This window comes from Muntiacus reevesi, chromosome 10 (assembly GCF_963930625.1).
Source record: "Muntiacus reevesi chromosome 10, mMunRee1.1, whole genome shotgun sequence".
NCBI classification, from domain to species: Eukaryota; Metazoa; Chordata; class Mammalia; order Artiodactyla; family Cervidae; genus Muntiacus; species Muntiacus reevesi.
The window spans coordinates 24085297-24105735 of NC_089258.1; the positions used below are offsets into that span (position 1 = coordinate 24085297).

Genomic DNA, 20439 nt, shown 5'->3' on the forward strand with positions numbered 1-20439 from the left:
ACACTCATATGGGCCCTACTAGAAGCCCCAGCCCTTGCCCTGTCTAACCCAAATAAGCCATTCCAGCTGTTTGTAGCTCCATGATTGCAGCGAGATACTGGCGGAGGCCCTGGTGGCACGAAAAGACTTAACTGATGTACCCCTAAACAACAGTGAGCTAGTATGGTTCACCGATGGGAGCAGCTACACACACTGCTGCTGTTCCTCTGGATTTGGTGAAATGCCGTATGCAGGCGGACCCACAGAAGTACAAGGGCATTCTTAATGGATTTTCAGTTCCGTGGCTTGGCCAAAGGATGGGCCCCGACCCTCATTGGCTACTCCCTGCAGGGGCTCTGCAAGTTTGGTTTTTATGAAGTCTTCAAGGTTTTGTACAGCAACATGCTTGGAGAGGAAAATGCCTATCTGTGGCGCACATCACTGTATTTGGCTGCCTCTGCCAGTGCTGAACATTGCTCTGGCTCCTATGGAAGCTGCTAAGGTTCGAATTCAAACCCAACCAGGTTACACTCTGAGGGATGCAGCTTCCAAAATGTATACAAGAGGGTTGCTCCTCTTTGGATGAGACAGATCCTGCTTTGAACGTACTGTTGCTGATTCCGTGGTGTCTGTGTTGAATAAAGAGAAGGGTAGCAGAACCTCTCAGGTCCTCAAGAGACTTGGATTTAGAGTTGTATGGAAGAGACTCTTTGCCCGCATCATCATGATCGGCACTCTGAGTGCACTACAGTGGTTTATCTATGATTCTGTGAAGGTCTATTTCAGGCTCCCTCGCCCTCCTCCCCCTGAGATGCCAGAGGCTCTGAAGAAGCTTGGGTATGGACTGAATAAAATACAAATGGACGAGAGATAATCCAGGCTTGCAAAGCGTGCCAGCTGATGAGGACAGGAAAAAAGCAGCACATGGGAACGAGGTACCGAGGGGAAGAGCCAGGGCAACACTGGGAGATAGGCAACACTGGGTCAGGCAAGTACAGGTATCGCTGTCTGTTGGTTCTGGTAGATACCTTCTCAGGGTGGGTGGAAGCCTTCCCCACTAAGGGAGAGACAGCAATAGTGGTTGCTAAAAAAATCTTAGAGGAAATAGTGCCTAGGTATGGGCTGCCGGTGACTATGGGCTCTGATAACGGACCTGCCTTTGTGAGTCAGATGATACAAGGGCTGGCCCAAGCTCTGGGGATGAAATGGAAGTTATATTGTGAATATAATCCCCAGAGCTCAGGACAGGTTGAGAAAATGAATCAGAATGAAGTTGACAATAGAGACTGGCGGGGACTGGGTGATCCTCCTTCTCTTCGCACTCTTTCAGGCATGTAGCACCCCTTATAAGCTGCCCTTTTGAGATTCTGTATGGAAGACCCCTCCTGTGTGTATTAGAACCTAGATGGAAAGGCCCTTATGTTGTTCTCCTTACCACTCCTACTGCTGTAAAGGTCGACGGGATTGGACTCTGAGTTCACTGCAATCACGTGCAGAAAGCCACACCGGAAGAACAGGAGGAGAATGGAAGGCAAGACCTCACCCGTACTCGTCTGCTGGGAGGTCTCCTAATTCTCCTGCTGATTATTGCAGGAGCTGAAGCTGTATAACCTCTTGTGATGGGCCCCGGGAATGGGACGTAGGAAACAGATTTGGTAGACCCCGAGTGTGGTGCAACCCGCAGGGCCAAGTACCTCAGATATGGGTGAATCAAGCTTTACTATCTCTGCAAGGCCAAGGGCTTTCCTACGAGCTGCTGTAGATGACTTGATTTTTCTCCAACAGGGTAGGGTCTGCGAGGTTTCTATGTAGACCATACAAGAGTGGTAAGAGAATCAATCAGTCATCTAGAGAAGTCTTTGACTTCCTTGTCTGAGGTGATCTTGTTTAGGAAGAGAACAGGAAGCCCAGCAGAGATGGTTTGAGTCTTGTTTTTAACTACCTTAATTTCCACCCTCCTGGATCCACTTATAGTGTCAGCGGCCCAAGATGGAAAAGAGGAAGATTCCTCTACTTGAACAACAGACAGGGGGGAATGTGAGGCGAGCAGCAGTAACGCAACTTAGATTAGGAGTAGGCCTTCCTACTATCAGGTAGCTTTCGCTTAACAATGACCACTGTTTGCCAATTAGGACCAATTAGCTTTCACCCATGTTTGCCAATTAGGAAATTAGGAACGGGGTGGAAACCCCCAGGAAAGTCCCGCCCACGCGAAAGTATTCACCAATGAAATTGTTTTGCAAACGTGTAAACAATCCGCTTCTCACTCTATAAATTTGTGTAACAGGTTGGGCTCGGGGCTCTCTGACCCGCACCACTGCGTTGGTTGCGGCAGGGAGTCCTGACTCGAGTCAGTAATAAACTTCCCTTCCTGCGAGTTGCATTGTCTTGGAAGCCTTCTCTCTTCCCGCTCGGGGATTCGGACATCGGGCATAACATGTGTGGGTCAAAAACAAGTGCTGTGTGTAAGTCCTTCAGAAAACTTCCATACAAGTTAAAACATAATTTCGCCAATAGGTATGCTCTATTCCTTCCTATTAAAGCAGGTTTCTTCCCTCCACCCACAAAATTCTTACACTTATGATTCATCCATTTGAGTGTGCCGTCTTCATGCAGGTATTTATTTTCTGTCACTTAGTATGGCCTATCTCCTAACCTCCTTGTAGCTTTTAAAACCTAATCCTCACTTTTGAACTCTGTGGGAGAAGGTGAGGGTGGGATGTTTTGAAAGAACAGCATGTATATTATCTATGGTGAAACAGATCACCAGCCCAGGTGGGATGCATGAGACAAGTGCTCGAGCCTGGTGCACTGGGAGGACCCAGAGGAATCGGGTGGAGAGGGAGGTGGGAGGGGGAATTGGGATGGGGAATACATGTAACTCTATGGCTGATTCGTGTCAATGTATGACAAAACCCACTGAAATGTTGTGAAGTAATTGGCCTCCAACTAATAAAAAAAAAATTAAAAAAAAAAAAAAACCTTAATCCTCAGAAGGCAGTCACAAGACGGCAGAGGAATAGGAAGAGGAGACCAGTTTCTCCCCGACAGTTCATCAGAAGGTCATTCGAATGCTGAGCAACTCCCACAAAACAACTTCTGAAGGCTGGCAGAGGACACCAGGCACCCAGAAAGGCAGCCCATTCCTTTCAAAACGAGGTAGGACAAAATATAAAAGATGAAAGAGAGACAAAAGAGTTAGGGGTGGAGACCCATCCTGGGGAGGGAGTTGTGAAAGAGAAGCTTCCAAACAGTAGGAAACCCTCTCACAGGTGGGTCTGTGGGGAGTTTTGGAATCTCAGAGGACAACATAATGGGGAGGAAACAAACAAACAAACAAACAAAACCACAGAATAAGCACGCCTAACTGCAACTGCCAGCAGAGAAGTAGCCCAGATGCTCGTGTCTGCCACCGATGAGAAGGGTCTAGACAGGGAGGCACAGGCTGCATAATCATTGCTTAGGGAAAGGACTGGGCCTGAATGCCATGAGGACAATCTGAGGGAGCTAACATGAGACAGCAACCTGTGGGATCACCACAGAGGAAAAAAAGAGAGAGAGAGAGAGAGAGAGAGAGAGAGAGAGAGAGAGAGAGAACGCTCCCATGAAAGACTCTAACCCGCAGCCTGGCCCATGCACAGAACAAAGGATTGAGCAAATACCAAAGGAGAGCCAGCCGGCTGCGTACAGGCCCCTCCTCGCCCCTGGAGGTAGAGAGGCAGGCTTGCAACAGCCAGAGCTGGAAGACACCACACGAGGCTGCTGCAATCTCGGCCCCAGAGACTGCATCTTCCACTAGACTGTTAGCAGGCTCCCAATTGCTAACCACATCTTCCTGTGGTCCTGGACGGTTGACATCTGCCAGGAGGGTCACAGCCTGAGGTCAGCTCCCCAGAGGAGACACAGGCGCAGCTGAGACAGTGCACTTCCGGCGCACCTGGGGAACCCAGCAGCTGGGACCTCAGAGGTGGTTAACACGCACAGCCCGCCTGGGACGGTGCCCTCGCCAAGCCCCTGGTTGTCTGAGCTGCTCAGACCTGGGAAGGGCCCAAAAGGCATGTCCACCCGAGTCTGTGCCCTTGTGGAGTACCCGAGAACCTGAACCTGAGAAGCCGAGAGCCGGGAAGAGCACGTAAGGCAGGGCCTGCTTTGGACAGCACACCTGCAGAGCAGCCTGGAGGTTGAGAACGGTAGACCCAGAAAACACACGCCACAGGGAACTAGGCAAACCCAGCGTGGTCCATGCACTGCGGCCCCTCCCTGCACACGCCAGTGATGTTTGCTTGCCGTGTCGCTCCCTCCCCACAACACAACTGAACAAGTGAGCCTAAATAAGTGACCACCTTCGCCCCCTTGTGTCAGGGCAGACATTAGACAGTGAAGAGACTAGCAAACAGAGGGAGCCAAAACAAACAGAGGGGACTGCTCTGGAAGTGACACGTGAAACAGTTTAAAACCTGGCGTTAACATTGACTAAGCGTTGGAAAAGGCCTATAGACCTTGAGAACAAGTACAAGCTGGAAAAAGGAGCTATCTGAAACTGAACTGACCCACACTGCCCACAACAGTTCCAGAGAAATTCCTAGATATATTTTTACTATTCTCGCTTTTTAATTTTCATTTATTTATTTATTTTAATTGGAGGCTAATTACTTTACAATACTGTGGTGGTTTTTGCCATATATTCACATGAATCAGCCATGGGTGTACATGTTTTTCCCATCCTGAATCCCCCTCCCATCTCCTTCCCCATGCCATCCCCCAGGGTCATCCTATTGCAGCAACCCTGAGAATGCCATCTCATGCATTGAACCTGCACTGGCGATCTATTTCATATATGATAATATACATGTTTCAATGTTATTTTCTCAAATCGCCCCACCCTCACCTTCTCCTACAGAGTCCAAATGTCTGTTCTTTATGTCTGTGTCTCTTTTGCTATCTCTCATACAGGGTCATCATTACCATATTTCTAAATTCCATATATATGCTTTAATATACTGTATTGGTGTTTTTCTTTCTGACTTACTTCACTCTGCATAATAGGCTCCAGTTTCATACACCTCATTAGAACTGACTCAAGTGCATTCTTTTTAATAGCTGAGTAATATTCCATTGTGAATATGTACCACAGATTTTTTATCCATTCATCTGCTGGAGAAAGTGTGGAGAAAAGGGCACCCTCTCACACTGTTGGTGGGAATGCAAACTAGTACAGCCACTATGGAGAACAGTGTGGAGATTCCTTAAAAAACTGGAAATAGAACTGCCATATGACCCAGCAATCCCACTCCTGGGCATACACACCGAGGAAACCAGATCTGAAAGAGACACGTGCACCCCAATGTTCATCGCAGCACTGTTTACAATAGCTAGGACCTTGAAGCAACCTAGATGTCCATTGGCAGATGAATGGATAAGAAATCTGTGGTACATATACATAATGGGATATTACTCAGCTATTAAAAAGAATGCATTTGAATCAGTTCTAATGAGGTGGGTAAAACTGGAGCCTATCATACAGAGTGAAGTAAGTCAGAAAGAAAAACACCAATACAGTATATTAACACATATATATGGAATTTAGAAAAAATGTAATGATGACCCTATATGTGAGGTAGCAAAAAATACACAGATATAGAAAACAGACTTTTGGACTCTGTGGGAGAAGGCTAGAGTGGGATGATTTGAGACAGTGGCATTGAAACATGAATATTGTCATATGTGAAAGAGATGACCAATCCAAGTTCAATCATTGAAACAGGGTTACTCAAAGGCCGTACACTGGGACAGCCTGGAGGGCTGGGATGGGGAGGGAGGTGGGGCACAGGGCTTGGGATGGGGGACACATTTGCATCCGTGGCCGATTCATATCAATATAAGGTGAAAACCACCACAATATTGTAAATTAATTGTGTGTGTGTGTTAGTTTCAGTCGTGTTTGACTTTTTGCAACCCCATGATCTGTAGTCCACCAGACTTCTCTGTGCATGGAATTCTCCAGGCAAGAATACTGGAGCCAGGCTTCTCTGTAAATTAGCCTCCAATTAAGATGAATTAACTAATTAATTAAAATAAAACATAATCCTCTGCTGCTGCTAAGTCACATCAGTCGTGTCTGACTCTGTGCGACCCAATAGACGGCAGCCTACCAGGCTCCCCCGTCCCTGGGATTCTCCTGGCAAGAACACTGGAGTGGGTTGCCATTTCCTCCAATGCATGAAAGTGGAAAGTGAAAGTGAAGTAGTGAAGTCGCTCAGTCGTGTCCAACTATCAGCGACCCCATGGACTGCAGCCTACTAGCCTTCTCCATCCATGGGATGTTCCAGGCAAGAGTACTGGAGTGGGTTGCCATTGCCTTATAATCCCTTAGATCAGGGTAAAACATATGCAAATTGTAATATCAGATCCAGTGTAGCACTGCAAATAATTTTTTATTTTATTTTTTTGTCCTTAGGATAATCCTTAGTGTTTTACAAGTCTGTTTTACAGTTAAGCTGACTGCATTCATACATTTTACCCCAGTATTGCTAAGTAGGTTTTACTAGAAAGATTTTCAGGATAAGTCATTCTGTTACTGAAAATTAAAATCTAAGTTTATGTCATGAATTGAAAAATCATTTCTCTGGGAAATTACGTGGGATATTATTGTCTCTGGTTCTATGCCATTAGCCCTGGGAAAGATTACAGTCTAAATATTTAAAGCCCTGAAATAAAAATTAGTAAACTTTAATGATAATCATTTGTTTACCATGGAATTTTGACAAGTCTCTTTGCAAATATTAATCATAGTTATATGAAACTTTAAATTATATCTGGTAAATGTCGAATTCAATATAGCATCCATCTCTATACTATCTGAAATGCATGTTCATCCTACTTCTTCCAGAAGAATATTTGTAGTCAAGAGTTCACATATGCATAAGATAATAAAACTTTTGAGTGGAATATTGTCAATCTTTAAAAATCTTTCTTATATGAAGCCATAATATGTCTTCCTGTTAATTGTTTTAAGATAGGTTCTATGAAATGCCAAATATTAAATAAAATAATATTTCTGCATGTCCTGCTTTATTTTTATTGATATAATTGATATATAACATTGTATAATTTTAAGGTGTGCAACATATTAATTTGATACAACTTTATATGGCAATATGATTACTGCCTTGGCTTTTGTCTTCCTCTGTTTGCCTTATATCACTATAGCTTTTAGTTGCAAAATACACTAATTGTAACTCTCATAAGCTTTACCCTTTTGTTTTAATTTTCTCATATTTCACATTCTTAATACCTTCTGGAAGCTCTTCACATTGCCCAAGCTTCTTCTGAAAATAAACTATTCAGAAATGAACCAATAATTTCAAAACTGCATAATCACTATGGATAACAATGGGAACTTCATGACTCCTATTATTGGTTCTATCAAGTGCCATGCTGATATTCTATCTTCCAATAAGATTTGAATACTAATGTTTTTTGTCTCCAATGTTTAGGTAAGTTTTTTTTAAATTAAATCCTTTGAAGTTAATTTCCAAAATAGTACCAGTTTTCAGTTACTTCACAGAAATCTCCCCAAAATTTATTAGCTTATTAAATCACAGGCTCTATTGGTTAGGGATCCAGGCATGGACTGCCATGTCTTTTGCTACGTCATGTCATGGCATGGCATGTCATGTCACTGCCATGTCATTCTGGCTCTGAATATTTCACAAGGCTGCAATCAAGGTGGCTCAGCCAGGACTGCAGTCATCTTAAGAATCTGTCACATGGTTGTTTGGTGGAGTTCAATTTCTCATAGGGTTCTGGGCTGTGGACCTCAGAAGGTTGGTGACTGATGACCTGAGGCCTCTCTTCATTTCTTGCTAGATGAGCTTATACACAGAGTACATCATGAGAAATGCTGGGCTAGAGGAAGCACAAGCTGGAATCAAGATTGCTGAGAGCAACATCAATAACCTCAGATATGCAGATGACACCACCCTGAGGGCAGAAAGTGAAGAAGAACTAAAGAGCCTCTTGATGAAAGTGAAAGAGGAGAGTAAAAATGTTGGCACAAAGCTCAACATTCAGAAAACTAAGATCATGGCATCCGACCCCATCACTTAATGGCAAAAAGATGGGGAAACAGTGGAAACAGTGACTGACTTTATTTTTCTGGGCTCCAAAATCACTGCAGATGGTGATTGCAGCCATGAAATTAAAAGACGCTTACCCCTTGGAAGGAAAGTTATGACCAACCTAGACAGCATATTTAAAAGCAGAGACATTACTTTGCCAACAAAGGTCCATCTAGTCAAGGCTATGGTTTTTCCAGTGGTCGTGTATTGATGTGAGAGTTGGAGTATAAAGAAAGCTGAGCTCCAAAGAATTGATGCTTTTGAACTGTGGTGTTGGAGAAGACTCTTGAGAGTCCCTTAGACTGCAAGGAGATCCAACCAGTCCATCCTAAGGGAGGTCAGTCCTGGGTGTTCATTGGAAGGACTGACGCTGAAGCTGAAACCCCAATACTTTGGTCACCTGATGTGAAGAGCTGAGTCATTGGAAAAGACCCTGATGCTGGGAAAGATTGAGGGCAGGAGAAGAAGGGGACGACAGAGGATGAGATGGTTGGATGGCATCACCAACACATGGTCATGGGTTTGGGTGGACTTCAGGAGTTGGTGATGGACAGAGAGGCCTGGCGTGCTGCAGTTCATGGGGTCACAAAGAGTCAGACACAACTGAGTGACTGAACTGAACTGAACTGAGCATCTCCATAGGACAAATGGTTTAAGGAGAGTGAAAGAAAGTCAGAAAGATGAAGGACAGTTTTCCATAGCTTAATCTTGGAAGTAACCTCCCCTCACCTTTTCCATATTTTATTTGTGAGAAATATGTCACTTGGTGAGCCCCATTATAGGGGAGGTGATCATGCAAGGATGTGGATACTAAAAGATGGGATTAATTGGGAACATTTTCATATGCTGCCAAACAGTGTATTGTATTTTCAAAGTACAGTGTTGGCCATAATCACAAACCTTCTCCATGCTACTGAGTTTACCCATTTAATGAAATGGCATTGAGACTTCCATATTTAATGAAATGGCATTGAGACTTCCATGAGAAGGTGCCAACTATTTCTAAGATTTACTATTTGTGTCATGTAAAATATGATAAGGTGAATATTTTTCCATGGGGTTCAAAAAGATAGTGCCTTACTACTCAGCTATAAAAAATGAAATAAATAGTGCCATTTGCAGCAACATGGATGAACCTAGAGGTTATCATACTAAGTCAGAAAGAGAAAGACAAGTATCATATGATATCACTTATATGTGGAATCTAAACTATGACACAGATGAACTTATTTATGATATAGAAACAGACTTACAGACATAGACAACAGGTTTGTAGTTGCCAAAGTGGGGGAGAGATAGATTGAAAGCTTGGGAATAGCAGTTGTAAACACTTATATATAGAATGGATAAACAACAAGGTCCTACTGTATAGCACAGGAAACTGTATTCAATACCCTGTGATAAACCATAGTGGAAAAGAATATGAAAAAGAATGTGTGTGTGTGTGTGTGTGTGTGTGTGTATATATATATAACTAAATCACTTTGTTATACAGCAGAAATTAACACAGCATTGTAAATCATTCAATAAAATAAAAATTAAAAAAAAAAGATAGTTCCTTTGGTGGTGTTACCAGATCAAACTATATTATTATAAAATTTGAACAATTGCTATATTCAAAAGGAATTACACAACATCCCTCAGTAATAGATGTTCTCTAATCAACTTAAATTGTATAGATTGTGTGTTCTCACTATACAGATGGCTGTGCATAGCTCAAACTACTAAGAATGTACAATTTCCCGGTCTAGATATTATAAAATTTTTTCATTGTCCTCTAGCTTTCAGTAATTCGACTTATCTTGCAGAACATACGGGTAGCATGTGTGTACACTACTAAGGACTTTTGAAAAGACCAGAATTCTATTTAATGAATATCAAATGATTTGTCTCAAAACATATGAAAAGTCTACCAAGCAAAATGAATGTCTTTGAAAGCAAGTATTCCTTTGGGAGAATGTAAAACAATTAACTACATTAATGAGTCTTGTTGGAAACATTCTTAATTTTTTTAAACTAGAATTTCATTAATAAATTATATATGGGATTTAATTTTTTAAATTAGAATACAGAAAGCTAAAATTTAAATTCTCCCTCTTTCTCGACACTATGTCTCCATGATGTCTTAAATACATAACTTGAAAAGATACACACATATAAACACATACAATCTCCAATATATACATATACAATATATACACATACAGAACAGGTAAAATGTTCTGTACCTCATATTCTACTGTTTGAATATACCATTATGTATTCAAATGGTTCCATAAACATTAATAATGATTTTTCTTTAATATATAAATGTTGTGGTGATAATACATGAACATTGATCTATTTGCTCTTTTGTGAATATCTCTATTTATCCATCCATTATCCATAGACATATATCTAGTTGGCTTAGCACCATTTGTTGATGAGACTAATATTTCTCCCACTGAATGAGTACTCTTACTGAGATATTATCTTGAGATCAATTTTGTCATAATACAAATGTTTTAATCTTAACTTTTAAAATATTTTGTCCATAAAAATCACCTGTCTCTACATTCCTTTTTCTGAAGTGATTTGAAATGTCTAGCAAACAAGTTCCATACACAATTTTGTCTTCAATTTATATCTAAGTATTTCCTTGAAAAGTGAAAATGAAAGTGTTAGTCGCTTAGTCGTGTCCGGCTTTTTGCAACCTCGTGGCCTTTCCCGCCAGGTTCTCACGTCCATGGAATTCTCCAGGCAAGAATACTGGAGTGGGTTCCATTTCCTTCTCAGGGGGTATCTTTCCCACCCAGGGATTAAACCCGGGTCTCCTGCGTTGCAGGCAGATTCTTTAATGCTGAGCCAGGTAATTGTAAATAATATTATACTTTTAACATGTGTATTCACTATGCCAACTGCTAGTACTATAAATAAATTGATTTTTGTATGTGTGTGGGTGTGTGCTGAGTCAATTCAATCGTGTCCAACTCTGCGACCCTAGAGACTGTAGCCTGCAAGGCTCCTCTGTCCATGGGATTCTCCAAGAATCTGGAGTGGGTTGCCAGGCTCTCCTCCAGAGGATCATCCCAACCCAGGGTTCAAAGGCACGCTTATGTTTCCTGCATCGGCAGGCAGGTTCTTTATCATTCGTGCCACCTGGGAAACCCTGTTGTATGTGTGAAAGTAAAAGTCGGTCTTCCACATTGCAGGCGAATTCTTTACCTAGCTAAGCCCTTTGTATGTGTATCTTGTGATAGATATATGTGTTTATGCTTATCAAATGAACTTACTGAAATCAATTATAAATTTCAGGAGTATTGTAGACCTGTGTCATTTTCTACATGGAAAATGCCATCTGCAAATAGAAACTATTTTATTTCATCTTTTCTCTTCTGCTTATCTTTTATTTCCTTTTTATTGTTGTTTTGCCTAATTGCTTTGGCTAGAACTTCCAGCACTGTGCTGAAAAGAAGGGTGAAAGTGAACAAATGTCCTTGTTACTGTTATTGAGAGGAGAATATTCAGTCTTTAATATGATGTTAGCAGAAGGCTTTTTGAAGATGTTCTTCATTGAATTGAAGATGTCAACCTGGATATCTATTTTTCTGAGAGTTTTTACGTGAATGGGCATTGGATTTGATTCGTAGCTTTTCTGCATCATTTGAAATAACCACATGTTTTTTTTCCTTTAGTCTTTTTATGTGGTGGAATTTAATTAATATTTGGATAACAAACCATCCTTTCATCCCTAGAATCAAATCCCCAGTTTGACATGACATATAATTACTTTAAATATCATGGAACATTCTTTGCTAATATTGTGCTAAGGATTTTTCTTTTTACACTCAAGAAAGATATTGTTCTTTAGATTTATTTTTGTTGTGTACTGATCAGGTTTTTGTAATATAGTGATATTAGTTGCATAAAATTAATTGAGGACTGTTCACACCTCAGCTAGTTTTTGGAACAAACTGTATAAAATATTTGTTAATTCTCCTTTAATCATTTAAGAAATTTCTCAGTAAAATCATCTGGCTCTAGAAACTATTTTGTTTGAAAAAAATTTCAATTGTGAATTCAGTTTCCTTAATAGTCATATATTAATAAGAAAAAAAGAAGAAATTTTCTCAGATAGCCAACTTCTGTTATGTTTAAAAATGGGGTAGTGGTGATTAATTTTATATGCCAATTTGATTGACCGTGGGGTACCAGGTTGAACATTATTTCTGACTGTGTCTATGAGGATGTTTCCAGATGAGACTAGCATTTGACTTAGTGGACTCAGTAAAGAAAATTTTTCTTGCCTTTAACCCATCCATTGAGGGAATGATTAGAACAAAGTTGGAGGAAGGAGGGAAATCAATCTGTTTTCCTTCCTTTCTGCACGCTTGAGGTGGGGCATTCCATCTTCTTTGATGCTGGGAGCTGGGTTTTAACCATCAGCATCCCTGGTTCTTGAGCCTTTGAACTCAGAAAGAAGTATACCACTATTTTTCCAGGCCTACAGCTTGCAAACAGGCCACCACAAGATTTCTATGATTTGCTGTTAACACTTTTAAATCTGCTACAACTTTTGGTGGATTGACTCTTTATCCATTTTATAATGTCTATCTGTCATCAGCAAGCTTTTGTGTTTACTTTTCCTGACATTAATAGAGCCACTCCAGCTTTCTTTTTATTACTGTCTGCATGATAAATATCTTTCTACCATGTTAAATTGCAGTTGTCTATAGTATTATATTTGAAATGAGTTTCTAGTAGATAGTATATCAACAGGTAATATTTAATCCACAATTCTAATCTCTGTCTTTTATTTGACATATATTTGAGCATTACATTTAATACAACTATTAATATATTAGGCCTGAAGTCTGTCTTTCCAAGTTTTGTTTCCATTTGTTCTATTTTCCTGCTTCTCTCTCTCTCTTTTTCTTTTTTACTTTACAGCCTGTTTTTAGATTACATATTTTTAGAATTTTATTTGTCTTGATTCCAATTTTTACTGCATCTGTATAGCATTTTAAGTCTTTGAGCTAAGTATTATAGATACATATAATTATAAATGTAATATATAATTATTATTAATTATATAATTATAAAGATTATCTTTTACATACAAATATATATGTATATATAATGTAAACATGAGTAACTATGTATAATATTATATACATGCATATATGTAAAGCTTATCAGAGTCTCCTAGTGTCTTTTCAACAGTTTCAGTGAAGTATAGATAATCTACCTCTCTATACATCCTTTTATACTCCCCATTTATCAAATAATTTTCTTATATTTATTCAACATACATTTATAATCATATCAGATGGCATTAAAATTATTGTTTCAACTGTCAGACATAATTAAGAAACCTATGGAAGGGAAGAAATAGCCTGAACACCCAAGACACGAAAATACCCAAGATGTGGTGCATTTCTGGTGACTGAAGACCACAGTGTTCCGAGTTGGCCCATGTGAATATGCATTATTTGCCAATAATTTTAAACAAATAGCACCTATTGCTCTGTCATGATTTGATTAATAGTCTCACTAAACAGATAAAAAGTCATAGAAAAAGCAACTGTTTGCAGCAAAGAGGGTTGATTGATGACAATCAGCAATATATTAATGTTATAAAATATTAAAATAAAAGTAAGAGTTTTGCTTATAATAAGCAAATTAAACTAAGGAATTTAATAGTTTTTGCAAGTATATAGGACAAGATTGTTAAAAATTGCAAGATTTCTAAGTACTTTAACACTCTGGAGACCCTTAACTTTTCTTGTTTCCCTAGTTTCATTATGGTAGCAATGATAAATTAAGGTCTTCAATGATAGTAGATTGTGTAGCTAATCTTGGGATCATTGTGATGACTACATAAGACTGTTTAAAAGTAAAACAGTGGAAATTCATGGAACCAACTAGGTGCAGTCAAATAAAAGAGACAAATAAAGTGGATGAAGCCCTGGATCAGAAAGCAGAATGAGGTTCAGAGATCATCAACATAAACTCATATAGCTATAGGTACTTTACAAAAAGAGATTTAATAGTTTTGTCATAGTTATCTTTGAATCATCATTTGTTTCATCATGTAAAAAAAAAAAATGACATACCAAAAAACTAAAATCTTTGTTTAATAATTGCAGGAAGTGGTCTGCAACTGTATATGATCTAAAGAAGTACCTTCAAATTGTTCCAATAGTTTGGATTAATTCTTATATGTTTTGCATATTAAAAATAATAACTAAATAGTTTAGTTATTGATATGGCCACTATGCCATTCAACTATGACCTAAAACAAATCCCTTATGATCATACAATATAACTGACAAATAGATTCAAAGGATTAGATCTGATGGACAGAGTGCCTGAAGAACTATGGACAGAGGCTCATAATGTTGTATAGGAGGTGGTGATCAAAACCATTCCAAAGAAATCCAAAAGAGCAAAATGGTTGTCTGAGGAGACCTTACAAATAGCTAAGAAAAGAAGAGAAGCAAAAAGCAAAAGAGAAAAGGAAAGATATACTCATTTGAATGCGAGTTCCAAAGAATAGCAAGGAGAAATAAGAAAGACTTCTTCAGTGATCAGTGTAAAGAAATAGAGGAAGACAGTAGAATGGGAAACACCAGAGATGTCTTCAACAAAATTAGAGATACCAAGGGAAAATTTCATTCGAAGATAGGCACAATAAAGGACAGAAATGTTATGGACCTAATAGAAGCAGAAGATATTAAGAAGAGGTGGAAAGAATACACAGAAGAACTGTACAAAAAAGATCTTAATGACCCAGATAACCACAATGGTGTGATCACTCACTTAGAGCCAGACATACCAGAATGTGAAGTCAAGTGGGCCTTCAGAAGCATCACTGTGAACAAAGCTAGTGGAGATAATGAATTTCCAGCTGAGCTATTTCAAATCCTAAAAGATGATGCTGTGAAAGTGCTGCACTCAACATGCCAGCAAATTTGGAAAACTCAGCAGTGGCCACAGGATTGAAAAATGTCACCTGTAATTCCAATCCCAAAGAAAGGAAACATCAAAGAATGTTCAAACTCTTGAACAATTGCTTTCATTTAACATGATAGCAAAGTAATGCTCAAAATCCTTCAAGCTAGGCTTCAACAGTTTAGTGAACCAAAATCTTTCAGATGTTCAAGCTGTATTTTAGAAAAGGCAGAGGAACCAAAGTTCAAATTGCCAACATCTGTTGGATCATAGAAAAACCTAGAGAATTTTAGGAAGACATCGACTTCTACTTCATTGACTATGCTAAAGTCTTTGACTGTGTGGATCACAACAAACTGAGGAAAATTCTTAAAAGAAAGGTTGGATAGCATCACTGACTCAATGCACATGAATTGGAGCAAAGTCTGGGAGATGGCAAAGGACAGGGAAGCATGGTATGCTACAGTCCATGGGGTATCAAAGAGTCAGACACCACTGAGCGATTTACCAGACCACCTTACCTGCCTCCTGAGAAATCTATATCCAGTTCAAGAAGCAACAATTAGAACCAGACATGAAACAATGGACTAGTTCCAAATTGGGAAAGGAGTACGCCAAGGCTGTATATTGTCACCCTGCTTATTTAACGTATATGCAGATTATATCATGCTAAATGTTGGCTGGATGTGTCACAAGCTGGCATCAAGATTGCTTAGAGAAATATCAACAACGTCAGATATACAGATGATACCATCCTTATGGCAGAAAGTGAAGAAGATCTAAAGAGCATCTTGATGAAGGTGAAAGAGGAGAGTGAAAAAGCTGGCTTAAAATTCAACCTTCAATAAACTAAGATCATGGCAACCTTTTTCATCACTTCATGGCAAATAGATGGAGAAACGATGGAAACAGTGACAGACTTTCTTTCCTTGGGCTCCAAAATCACTGCTGATGTTGACTGCGTCAATGAAATTAAAAGACATTTGTTCTTTGGAAGAAAAGTTATGAGAAACCTAGAAATCATATTAAAAAGCAGAGACATCCCTTTGCCTACAAAGGTCCATCTAGTCAAAGCTATGGGTTTTCCAGGAGTCATGTATGGATGTGAGAGTTGAACAAGAAAGAAAGCTGAGTGCCGAAAAATTGTTGCTTTTGAACTGTGGTGTTGGAAAACAATTTTGAGAGTCCCTTGGACAGCAAGGAAATCAAACCAGTGAATTCTAAAGAAAATCAGTCCTGAATTTTCATTGGAAGGACTGATGCTGAAGCAGAAGCTCCAGTACTTTGGCCACCTGATGTGAAGAGCTGAGTCATTTGAAAAGACCCTGATGCTGGGAAGGACTGAAGCCAGGAAGAGAAGGGGATGACAGAGGATGAGATGGTTGGATGGTATCACCAACTCAAATGACACAATTTTGAACAAACTCTGGGAAATGGTGAAGGACAGGACTCCTGCAGTCCATGAGGTTGCAAAGAACCAGACACCACTGAGCAAATGAACAACAACCAATAGTTTACATCTAGGACATTTATTGACATGAAACATTATTCTCATTTCCCTTAATGTCAACCATGGCACAAGTTAGACAATGCTGTGACACTTACAAAACACCTTAAGAAACAGAGTCACCTCAAAGAAAAATAATCACCTTAAAGAAAAGTCATAATATTGAGCAGCAATGAAAATATTTTCTTATGAATATAATTATTGCTTTACATGGACAATTTTCTGTTCAAAACTTCTCCCCATCAAATATCCCCAAAGATAATTTGAACCATTCAGCTTCAATTAAGAAGACAGACTTTTAAGAATATATTGTTGATTGGAGTAATCACTGTTTTAATTCTCTAGAGAAATATTACTTGTAAGAAACATGCAGAGAATTGGGAAATTGTGTACCATTAAATCAAGATACTTATTTAATAGTTGATGAGGAAAGAACTGTCAAAACTAAAGAAAAGTAGAACTAACTGTGCCTTGATCATTATTTTTAGGCATAATATTTGTCTGGTAAAAAGCTCTCAAATGTATCAAATACAAATATAATAATGATGTGAAGATAATGCAAGAAAATATGATAAAATAAATCTACATTATATACATGGATATACTAATTAAAGTTTGCCAATTCCATCTAAGTATGTGCTTTAGTAGACTTATTAAAATCTATTGGGATTTTATCAATTACGAGCTGTACTCCTAATCTAGTGCTATAGTGGAAGTCCACGTGAAGCACGGTAGCATAACTTGTGATGCTTAGGGTTTTGACTAAGCATGTGAGGCTGAGCTAGAGTCTTGGACTTCTTTATTTCAACATTACCATTGCTTTTGATCATGGAAATTTTTAATTGATATCTCCTTTGACTGAGCTCTGTTTCTTTGGGATTTAGAGTACTTTCTTTGTAGAGATTTTGTTTGGGTTATTTTCCTTTGTGGATAGCTTTTTTAGGATTTTCTCTTTGTTGCTATTATTTTGATGCCTACCTTCCCCACTGGAAACTCTCACTCCTCTGAAGACTCCTGTTGACCTCTTTCCCTATCACTATGGTGATAACTACCTCTGCTTCCCTCCTTGTTGGCGTGATTTGACTATAAGTAATTTGGACTTTCACTGTTCTTCGAGAGTGGGGACTTAAGTTTTCTCCTAAATGGCTTATCTAAGACCTCTCCCTTCCCATCACTCATGATCCTTTTACCATCTTTGATCTTCCTTTCAGTTCCCTTGAATAATGCCCTCCTTCAAAATCTCTACTTCCTCCTTTTCTCTGTTCACTTCTGCCAGGCCTTTTCCTTCTCACTCCAACTCTCAGCTTTCCATAGTATTTCGAGCTTTTGGGCCTTTACTCCTCTCAAGGGGCTCTCCAAGGACTCAGGAATCCCCGATACAACCACTGAGGCTAAAATGAAACAGCCATATATTTTATCTACTTCAAGAGTTTTAGAGACAACCATATACCCATTTAATTTCCCAGCATCTCACTCCAAAATTAGTCCACACTACCTGCTTAATTGGAGTACTAAAGCTTCCAACTCATGAAGGAGGTTTCTATAACATTTTTCTTTTGTCTGACCTTTGAATATTTGGGGGATTAGGATTTTACCATATGAAATGAGGATCTGGGAACACAAATATTTAGTAAGCAACTGTTCTCAAGACTATATGCAGTATCAGGGATTGCATTATCTCACTAATTTTGCACTTGACATTTTGTTTAAAAGCAATTGTGACCAGCTACCACCTCGAAAATTCAGTGACAGGATGGCATGAACATAAGCATACATTGCTTTGTGTTGTGCAGAGGTGGACTGTAGGATATTCTATTGCTTCTTAACCATTTTCCCTCAAATTATCCCATTGTGAGGGCACATCAGTTCAATTTCTAACTACTGGCATATGCATCTGTTTTCTTAAAAGGTTCCTGTATCACCTGAGCCTGTTATACCTATATCTGCAGAAACCAGGAACACTGAAAATGTAACACCCTCTGGGGACAATATACATTGATGTCTAATGAGAATTCAGGTTTACCTATCCCAGTTCCTTGTCCCACAGGTGAAATAAATCTTAGGCACTTGTCCTCCAGGAGAATTCCAACTGTTATTTGCAGTGGAAATATAGCTGGTGGCAGGGCTTGTGTTTGTTTTGTTCAGAGGTAGACTGAGTATTCAAAAGGTGCTTAGTATCTAACAATCACTCAGTCATTATAAAACTTGGTATAGTGACTATTCCATTAAATGAATTGATGAATGAATTTTCTACAAATGACATATAAGTCACAGCACAATGCAAATATTTGATAATATATGCATGAATTCTATTAAAATTACTGAGCTTTTTATTGTTGTTGCTGGTGGGGGAGCATTGATAATACTTGTATCACTATAAATTAATTACAGTGAGTTGGTCAGCCAATCTTATGGTGAAGAAAATATGCATGGAGTCAGCAGTCTCTAGAGATTACACAATCAAACTTACAAATAGTTAATAACAGTAATTAAGTGAGCCTGCCTATTGTTCTTTGTTTATCTTAGTTTTGAGTAGTTAAAGGACAAGACTGAATATTATTTCATTAGTTTCAGGCACTCAATTGTCTGAAGGCAAAGGGACAGAACTAAATGATTTATGAAGGTCTCAAAGCTCTTCAAATATAGGCTTAACCCAATCCCAATTAAATTGATTGCCAGGAGAAGTTCTAATTTAAAGTAAAATTGGTTTTATCAGCAGCCTATATTTTCTCTTCCAACTTCTTTATATAATATCTGTGAGGACAAAAGTGACACTAAAATCAAATAAACACAAATATAATTATCTACAAAGCCCTGTTAAAAGTAAAATTACATAAAAATTACCGTGAGAATTTTGAAGAATTCTGAAAAATAGATAAAACTAAATTGAGACAATGATAACCTAAGCTTTCTTTCATGACATCCACAGATTTACCTCATTAAACAGAACAGTTTACAAAATATAGAAAGATATTTCATACCTTAGTCATCTCTATCCCTGAGTCTAAGTCCCATCATTTGGGACAAATGAATAAATAGACATAAATAAAAAACTAGGCAATCCTAACTCTGTTGTGCAGCTGTTCCTGTAGGAGAAGTCTGAATCCTGTGTCTTTCTGTTCTTCTCACAGTTTTTTTTTTTTTTTTTTTTTTTTTTTTTTATCTTCACTAAAAGAGGCATTTGTTCAAAGAAAGGAAAACAAGTATAAGATACCTTTGCCAACAAAGGTCCATCTAGTCAAAGCTATGGTTTTTCCAGTAGTCATGTATGGATGTGAGAGTTGGACTATAAAGAAAGCTGAGCACTGAAATGATGCTTTTGAAAACTCTTCAACATGATGTTGGAGAAGACTCTTGAGAGTCTTTTGAACTGCAAGGAGATCCAACCACTCCATCCTAAATGGAAATCAGTCCTGAATATTCCTTGGAAAGACTGATGCTGAAGCTGAGACTCCAATACTCTGGCCACCTGATGCAAAGAACTGACTCATTGGAAAAGACCCTGATGCTAGAAAAGATTGAAGGTGGGAGAAGAAGGGGATGATAGAGGATGAGATGGTTGGATGGCATCACCGACTTGATGGACATGAGTTTGAGTAAACTCCAGGAGTTGGTGATGGACAGGGAGGCCTGTCCATTGGCGTGCTGCAATCCATGGGGTCACAAAGAGTCAGACACGACTGAGTGACTAACTGACTGGCTGATAAGATACCTGACTATAGGTGTATAAAGAGACAGAGAGGAAACTAGTAGCACTTCCCAATGGAGTGAGATTTATTCATGCATCTGAAGTCACATTATCAGTGATGTGAAATTTGACTACTAAATATTTCATAATATTTTCTATTCTACTGTTTTTTTCCAAACACTTGACCACTGCATAAGCTTCATAATATCTAC

General features: G+C 39.0%; 1 protein-coding gene across 1 annotated transcript in view; it reads left to right on the top strand.

The window, feature by feature from the left end:
- Positions 1-264: 264 nt before the first annotated feature.
- The window catches only part of CYLC2 (cylicin 2), a 45278-nt gene continuing 25103 nt past the window's right edge, over positions 265-20439 (top strand). Inside the window, exons 1-2 of the mRNA XM_065946498.1 lie at positions 265-442; positions 624-816. Coding sequence (XP_065802570.1) covers positions 265-442; positions 624-816 — 371 coding nt within the window. The remainder of the gene's footprint in view (positions 443-623; positions 817-20439) is intronic.